Source organism: Silurus meridionalis, chromosome 7 (assembly GCF_014805685.1).
Source record: "Silurus meridionalis isolate SWU-2019-XX chromosome 7, ASM1480568v1, whole genome shotgun sequence".
Taxonomy (NCBI): Eukaryota; Metazoa; Chordata; class Actinopteri; order Siluriformes; family Siluridae; genus Silurus; species Silurus meridionalis.
In genome coordinates, this window is record NC_060890.1 from 2,837,138 (window position 1) to 2,846,260 (window position 9,123).

At 40.9% G+C, this 9,123-nt stretch overlaps 1 protein-coding gene across 1 annotated transcript; it reads left to right on the plus strand.

The window, feature by feature from the left end:
• The first annotated feature begins 1,395 nt into the window (after window positions 1-1,395).
• On the plus strand, window positions 1,396-8,000 carry pkmyt1 (protein kinase, membrane associated tyrosine/threonine 1). The gene is given in 9 exon segments (XM_046854575.1): window positions 1,396-1,749; window positions 2,693-3,059; window positions 4,434-4,671; window positions 4,778-4,956; window positions 4,959-5,062; window positions 5,538-5,644; window positions 5,840-6,012; window positions 7,161-7,387; window positions 7,511-8,000. Coding segments are annotated over 8 exon segments (1,629 nt in total). The 5' UTR covers window positions 1,396-1,749; window positions 2,693-2,696; the 3' UTR covers window positions 7,749-8,000.
• The last annotated feature ends 1,123 nt before the right edge of the window (window positions 8,001-9,123 follow it).

Here is a 9,123-nt window from a genome sequence, read left to right on the forward strand (position 1 = left end):
TGGAACATGCATGTGTGTCTCAGAAACCATAAGTTTCATCATGAGTTTTCACTCTTTTCAATGGCACTGTATATATACATTTATATATAAATTAATAAATTATTAAATGAATAATAATAATAATTATTATTATTATTATTATTATATGTTGAATATATATATATATATATATATATATATATATATATATATATATATATATATACACATTTGTTTTATTAAAAAAATAAATGTTATAATGTCTTGATATTTTGATTAGTGGTGAGAGTAGTGAGCAGGTTGAGAAGAGCCTGGAGAGGTGGAGATATGTGCTGGAGAGAAGGGAATGAAAGTCAGTAGGAGTAAGACAGAGTAAATGTGTGTGAATGAGAGGGAGGGCAGTGGAGTGGTGCGGTTGCAGGGAGAAGAGGTGGAGAAGGTGGAGGAGTTCAGGTACCTGGGGTCAACAGTGTAAAATAATAGAGAGTGTGTTAGAGAAGTAAGGAAAAGAGTGCAGGCAGGGTGGAGTAGGTGGAGAAGTGTGATAGGAGTGATTTGTGATAGAAGAGTATCTGTGAGAGTGAAAGGGAAAGTTTATAGGACTGTAGTGAGACCTGAGATGTATGGATTAGAGACAGTGGCATTGAGTAGAAGACAGGAGGTGGAGCTGGAGGTAGCAGAGCTGAAGATGTTGAGGTTTTGGGAGTGACGAGAGACAGGATTAGAAATGAGTTTATTAGAGGGACAGCACATGTTGGACGTTTTGGTGAAAAGGTGAGGGAGACGAGATTGAGATGGTTTGGACATGTGCAGAGGAGGGACATAAATTATATTGGTAGAAGAATGCTGAGTATGGTGCCACCAGGAATAAGGAAAAGAGGAAGGCCAAGGAGGAGGTGCATGGATGTGGTGAGGGAATACATGCAGGTAGTTGGTGTGAAAAAGGCAGATGTAGAGGAAAGGGGGGTATGGAGACGGATGATCCGCTGTGGCGACCCCTAATGTGAGCAGCCGAAAGAAGAAGAAGATATGTTATAATGTCTAAATAGATACTTATATTACAAATACTAAACACAAAATATTAAAAATACTGTATGTTCCAGATTTCTCTCACTCTGTTGTGTAATTGACAGGGTTGCCAGATATTTAACCTGTATTTAGTCTATGTTGCTTTTAATTGGCCAATAACTCAATAAAGGTTTTTATTTTAAATGCTTAATAACAACAACAATAATAACAATAGTAATGTTTTTAATCATCCCTATCAGCAGATACGTTGTAAACAATATAACATTTTACAAATAAAATCGTATTTTATTTTGTTTGAAAAATTTGTTTCACACACTGAGTATTTAAAGCTCCCAATCTGGCAACCCGATTTTCCAGTCCAACCCGTTCGTCCTCCCGGAAGTGTTGCGTCACCGCCTGTTTTTGGGCGCGTGGTGGAGAATTTCGAAACTTGTTTGGGGCGCGAGCGCGGAGAAAAAAACAGACCGGAAAATTAGCAAGTTAGCATTTGAGTTATGTTTATTTGAGGTAACGCTAAGCTAAGCAGCGTCTCTAAGCCGTCTATTAAATAACGCATTATGACTGTTATTAAATGAGGTGTAATGAATGGCTAATAGCCGTGTGTGTTAGTCAGAATGAGCGTTTTGTCAGCTGGGTTGTGGACATGGATGACGAGCAGCTTTGAGGACTCTTGGACGCTTAGCTAGCTAGCTGCGGTGGCGATAACGAGAACTACTAACAGTGTTTTCTCCCTGTGTTGTGGTAAGTGTTTGATTTGTAAATGTTTTTTACACGATATTATAATGTTAACCTTTGAAACAGATGCTGTTGAAAGAGTCCCTTGACTCTATTTGACGTTTGGGTCACTGGGCGGGTCACGTGACCTGGTTTCTCATGTGTTGATAAATTGTGTTAATATCAGTGGAGTTCACACTAAATCAATTTTTGAATCGATCCGCTTATTTAATACCATCATTATGACGAACACAATTCAACAAGTCTCATTTTACTGCAGCCACAACTGCACCACCTACATGCATCATCTGTAGCTGAAGCATCAAGATGAACCTCATGACATCTACAAGGCTGAAAATGCAAAAGTATAAATGGTCCATAAAGAAAGCCTAACAACTGTTCTGAAAACCTCTGGATGACCTTTTCTCACGATGTCCAGTGATTATTTTTTTAAAAGTCCATCATATAAGTGTCACTTTCTTCTCCACTGTCAGCCATTGTGGAATAAAAAACTAAGCTGTTAAATTCCCACGTGCGGTTTTTGATCATCCAATCAAAGGCAAGAATATGTAGATGTTAAATGGGCCCAGAGTCACAAACTCCAAATCTGATTGGTTAAGCTTCAACATGTACTTTAGCCACAGGCACCTGCACTGTTGATTCTAAAGGACTCATGGCCTTGGATAGAACTTAAATAGACTTGCAGGAGAGAGATATGTTATAAAATTAGAAGATTATTGGAAATAATAAGTCAGTCAGTGATTTTGATTCTGAGTTTAGGCCAGAGAAAGAAGAGAAGGCCGTTCTGGCCCTGGTGGCCCCCCACGGATGACTATTATTTAAAAATATATATATAAACTATAAAATAATGACCAAAGATCAAAAACTTTTATCCCAAGTCTACATTTATAATCTATTTTATTTTGCATGGCATTGAATTCCTAACTATAAATCTGCTGTGATGTTTCAGATCCATGGCTCTGGGTGAGGAAGCCAAACCACTGGGCACGCCGCTCCCACTTCCTGTCCACTTCTCCCACGCCGAGCAGTCTTTCTCCCTGAAGAAGCGTCGTCTCCCGTTCTCCTCGTCCTCTCACTCCTCGTCATCCAACTCTCCCTCTCGACAACTTCCTCCTCGGCCGCCGTCTAAAGGCTGTCCACCCCTGAGCAGAGTCTTCCCCCAGCGCCGGTCCCCCTGGGCGCCCCTGTCTCGCGCTCTGATTGAAAATCCACCGCCTGTTTCCGTCTACGACCCGAGCAAGCCCCAGTCCTTTTTCAGCCAATGCTTCGTCAACCTCGGCCTCATCGGGCACGGTTCATTCGGCGAGGTTTACAAGGTAAAAGATTGTGCGGTGTCTCCCTTCTAACTTCAGGTTGATTTGTGGAGCACTTTTACATTTATAGCATTTAGCTTTTAACAGTGGACCAAGCAGCTTTACAGAGGAAAAAAAAGGCTATAAATATTTTTATTTATACGCAAGTTTATCCCTAACGAGTGATTCAGTGGTGACCTCGGGCATGAAAAACACCTTGAGAAATTCGTAGAGGATCCAGACACAAAAGGGAACCCATCCTCATCTGGGTGACACAAATTGTCCGTTCATTAGTCAAGTCAAGAAGCTTTTTTTGTCATTTCAATCATATATTTCTGATGTAGTACACAGTGAAATGAGACAACGTTCCTCCAGAACCCTTGTGCTTCATAAAGCAGCATAAAGCTACATCACACAACATAGAGCACCGTGTGAAATCAGTGCAGACAACACTGTGTAGGACAGACACACAAAACAAAAAATAGCGCCACCTGTAAACCTACTGTATAATGTGTTATACAGTACAATGTGCTTAAGAGAATTATATAATGAATAAATAAATAAACAATCAAGTTTATGTGCAAAACAGCATGTAAACAGTTATAATTTAAAAAATATATAAAATGGGTGTTGCTCAAGACATGGATGTGTGTAAATTAAAATGAATGTGTTTGAGTTCAGGTTTGAAGCAGCTCAATAACACAGGTGAGTGAGTGAGGTGAGTGAGTGAGGTGAGTGTGTGTGTGTGTGTGTGTGTGTGTGTGTGTGTGTGTGTGTGTGTGTGTGAGTGAGAGGGGTGTTTGGGGTCGTCCACAATGCAACTTGCTTTGCAGATGCAGTGTGTGGTATAAATGTCCGTAATAGAGGGAATTTTAGTTCTTTGCTGAGGTGTACTGTTCAGTGATGGGCTCTTAAATGCAGAACTGTTTATGGAAACTGCAGTTCCTCAGCCATAGTAGTAAACTGTTAATATTAATTATGTTATGATCTTATAATCATGTTCATGTGTAACCATCCTCGGCTGCACAGAGTGATGTCCAGTTGACATGGGGGGCAGCATCCAAATATCACACCAAAATACTCAACCAGGATCTCTTCAGATCTGTTTCTTTTACCTTCAATAAAACCTATTGACAAAAAACAATAAATATGTTTTAAACATAGGCTTGAATGCTGAGACTGTGTCTGAGTCCCAAACACTAATTGCAAGACTGAGTCAATAGTACGCAGTGTGCCATTAATAAATTATATATTTTGGACAATTTGCCTTGTGATGCACTGATATCAGAACACTTTTGGCTGATCGGGTTTACGATGTGCACTTTTTTTTATTAACCTTCTCACTGTTAGATCATTGAGGCTTATTGACTACCTGGTCGGTGTTGGTTTGTGCTTCAGGTGCGTAGCGTCATCGATGGGCGCGAGTATGCAGTGAAGCGTTCAGCCCAGCGTTTCCGTGGTGATACCGAGCGAGCACGTTGCGTCCGGGAGGCCCTGAATCACGAACGTCTGCATCCTCATCCTTTCGTGCTGTGCTTCTGCGCTGCCTGGGAGGAGGCGGAGCGGCTCTACATCCAGACTGAGCTGTGCTGCACAAGTCTGCTGCTGCATGCCGAAACACAGACCACGACAGCAGGTTACTCACTAACTGTGACCCCAAACATCCTGCCATTGACCAGTGTTAATTCAGTAATAGAAATCATCTCGTGATTCTTCATCTTTGTTGGTGCATCTGTGTGTAGGTGAGCTGTGTGCGTGGGATTACCTCTGTGACCTGCTGTCTGCTCTGAGTCACCTCCACTCACAAGGGTTTGCCCACCTCGACCTGAAACCGGCTAACGTGTTCCTCACGCGCTCTGGACGACTCAAACTGGGTGACTTCGGTTTGCTGCTGGAGCTGGACAGAGAGACGGGGAAGGATCGAGTGATGGCACGAGGGAGAAGGTGGATGCACAGGAAGGAGATCCATGCTACATGGCTCCGGAGTTGCTCAGGGGAGAATACGGAGCTGCAGCGGACATCTTCAGGTCAGTTTCTCACTTCCACATATGTGATAGGGGTGTAACGATACACGTCTTCATACCCAACCATTTGGGTACAGGGCTTTCGGTTCGGTGACATCTACCGAATGCAATCCTGTTTACGTGTGTGACAGTTCAAATCTGACATCTGACAAAATTCCTGACACTTCCACATATTCAGTGAGTGAATGAATAAAAGTTCAAGTTTATTCCTATAGAGCTTTTCACAACGGACATGGTCTCAAAGCAGCTTTACAGAACTTAAGGATGGAAGGAATGAACACATTTGTTAAAGTATGCTGAAATAAGGAGAACATATCTTTATCTTTAATTGGGGTCCCATTTTTTCCCATTTGTTCTTTTTTATTGAATCAATTTAATTTGTGCCTATTTTATATAAAAAAAAAAAGAAAGTGGATTGCATTAATTAAATTGATTCTTTTTTTATTTTTATAAATGAATGTGTTTATTTTCTCATTAGCCTGGGCGTGTCCATCCTGGAGCTGGCGTGTGATCTAGAGGTTCCAAAAGGAGGAGAGGGGTGGCAGCAACTCAGAAAAGGCTACTTACCCTCAGAATTCACTAATGGTTTGTCTGGTTTTTCCTCGCACATGAAACAATACATAACTAATACTTGATTTTTTTTCAGAAATGGTTTAAATTGAAATTTTTATTGTACTATGGTAGACATTTTCTGTGGCACTTTTAGTTAATATGTCAAATGTTAACAACGGGTCGTGTTTGTGTGTGTGTGTGTGTGTCTGTGTTTGTGTGTGTGTTTAGCTCTGTCCCCAGAGCTGCAGTGTGTCCTCAGGCTAATGTTGGCTCCAGAGCCCAGAGACAGAGCGACAGTGGAGCAGCTTCTGTCTCTGCCTTCTATCCGCAAACACAGGTGGAGACGCCAACTATCCCTCTGTCTAAAAGAGAGCTGGCTGTCTCTTCTTACCCTCAGCCAGGTGCGTTTGCTTCCTATCTCTTTCTGTCTCATACTAGGAGCTTTTATCACTCAGACAACACAAGAGTATTTATTTATTTATTTTTCTCAAGAGGTCGACCAATTTTGGCCTTGGAGAGAGAACAGAACTCCCCATACCAGCAGGTGGCAGTAGTCTATATCTGACAGCTGGAAGCCGGAAGAGCTAGAAGTGTGAACATATAAAGCGAGCAGCGTTTACACCTGTCGCGATCATTACTGACAGATTCATATAGCTTTCTTCAGCAATAATGACCAGTGTGTGTACATTCCCTCTTCACGCCCTTGTTGTTTGCGTTTATTTTTATTTTTTGCGCTTTTTCTCAAATTTATTAATAATCTATAATTTTTATTTATACACTATGTAGACAAATGTTTGTGGACACCTGACCCTTAGAATGGTATGTTGCACTAGATTTTAGAGTGTGTTTGTGGAGATTTGTGCTCAACCAGGTACCAGGGTGATACTGGTACCAGGGTAAATTCAGGTACTGATGTAGGTGAGGTGAGAAGGCCTGGGGTCCAGGTCAGTGCTTTATATCAAGAGAGCTTCACTCCAAATCCTGCAAAGCATTTTGTCATTAGTGTCTTAACAGAGTTAGCTTTTTGCAATGGGGCATCATCATGCTGGAGCAGCTTTGGGTCTCCTAGTTGAAGACAGACATCCTATACAATTGTGTCCCTCCTTTATTTTTATTGTTGCAACAGTTTGGAACCACATATGGCTGGAAAAGTCAGATGTTCCATTATGTTTGTCCATATAGTGTCTGACTGTCATCTATTTAATTCCAAGTTTATTTTTCTGTGTGTCTGTGTACATGTACTATTTTTTTTTCTTTTAATCTCTTTGTTTCCAGCAGTACATCAGAGTCTCACATCAGGGGTCTGCAACGTTTTCAAAACAACAACAAAAATATTTAATTAAATATTTTATCTTTGTTTTTACGCAAATTTTTTTTACAAAATATTATTTGAGATTTAACATTAATTAACGGACCCCTGCAGTACCACCGCAGAACCCCCGGGTGAAGACCCATGTCGTACATTCTTTCCACGTATAGAGACGATGATTATTAGATAATTCCTGATTATCATCAGCTCCATAGTAATTTTTTTCTGTCTCTCTTTCAGTTTGTTTTCTCTGCACTCTTCGGCCTGCTCTCTTCCCTCAATCTTCCCCTGATTCCTCGTTGTGACCCTCCTGCACCCCATACGCCGCCTCGGGATCCCTTGGACGTAGACGGTGACCTCAGCGTCCTGCAACACAGCAACTCTTTGTTTGACTCAGCCAGTGATGACCCAGTGTTACTGTCAGGACCCCAGGGGCTGGAACACTCACCTTCATCACACACACACAGGTATGGAATGCACAGAATTAAAGAATTAATACCTCCAGTACTGATTTCTCACTGAAGCTAATTTAAAGTAATAAAACATGATCATTATGTTCAATTCTGGTTTTTCTTTTTCGGTCTCATCAGACTTCAGGCCACATTCTCAGCAGGAAGCACCTCCACACCGCTCCCGACCTTCAGCCCCGCACACACACCCTCGCACACCTCCTCCTTACACACTCCCTCAAAAACCTCCTCCTTAAACACACACTCGCCCCGGCTCAGTCCCATCTACCTGAGTTCCACTAAACACTCGGAACGCAGCTTCGAGCCCAAAAACCTGCTCACGCTCTTTGACGAATCTTCACTTGAGAGCGAGCCGTAAAAAAACACCTGTTGTATTAAGTTCTAAAAACTACAAACATTTCCGTTGTGGCATTTTAGACTTTGTGTTTTCTATTTTTTTAAGACTTTAAGAAATTAAGATTGTGTTGTATAACATGTCAGAATAGTGCAATGCATTTAATGTTGCTCTGATTTTTTTTTATTATTATTATTCTGTTAATGTGTAATGATTGTGTTAAAACTTGTATATCTTTTGTGGAGCTGTTGATGACTAAAGATCAAATTGTGCTCATGTGTGCTTTTTTTTTTTTTAACCCCTGCTTTACCAAAACAACAAAACACACACTCAGGCAATTCTGGAACACAATACACAACCATCAACAGAAGCAGCTTCACTTTATGTAAGTCTTTATGGTAATTATCAAAGGAGTCGTCCAATTAGCCCTAAATATAAGACCCTGTGTATGATTGAAGCGAAAGCAACTTGACAACCCTCATTTTTTATTCTTTCATTATTCTCTCTTGCTCACGTTATTCAGGAGTAAACCCAGGACCCTATAATTGTTTATTAAAACAAATAAAATGTTTGTTAAAATGAAGGTATAGAAATTAATGTACAGTACCAGTTTGGACACAACTTCAGTGTTAATTATTTTTAACATTGTACATTAATAGTAAAGACATCCAAACTATAAAAGAACACTTAAAGAATTATATATTAAACCCAAAATTGGTTTCTGAGACTATTCTAATAATTATATTCTGCAGCAGAGGTAGCTCTTGGTCTTCAATTCAATTCATTTTTATATGTATAGCGCTTTTAACAATGAACATTGTCTCAAAGCAGCTTTACACAGATAATGTGGTGATTAAAAGTAAATATGTTCTTTGTAAGTAAGTTTGTCCCTGATGAGCAACTGTGGCAAGGAAAAACTCCCCAATGTGGCATAAGGAAGAAACCTTGAGATGAACCAGACTCGAGGGAACCCATCCTCATCTGGGTTGCACCGAATGTCCATTTGAAGCAGATATACAATGTTGTGGGGTACAGCGATGATGATCAGAGACGAAACTGTATTCTGAGTCAGTGTAGGAGACAGTTGACATTAACTACAGTCCAATCCATCCTTAAAGCGCCCGTTCTACTCCGGAATTACATGGAACCACCCAAGGCGTTGATGAGAAACCGTCCCAAGCTGCACAGAGTGGCCTCCAGTCACTCAGAAGAGAACACTATCCAGAGGCAGGCCTGGATGAAGTGGGAAGATCCACGGAGGGGAGAGGGGCAGGAGCAGTGATCACTGGAGCCTCAGGAACATGTTAAACTCGACCGAGAGAGAGAGAGAGAGAAGAGGGTGACAGGAAGAGAAGGATATGGATTATTAAGTGTCCTTATTGTTGTATGAAAGTTAATG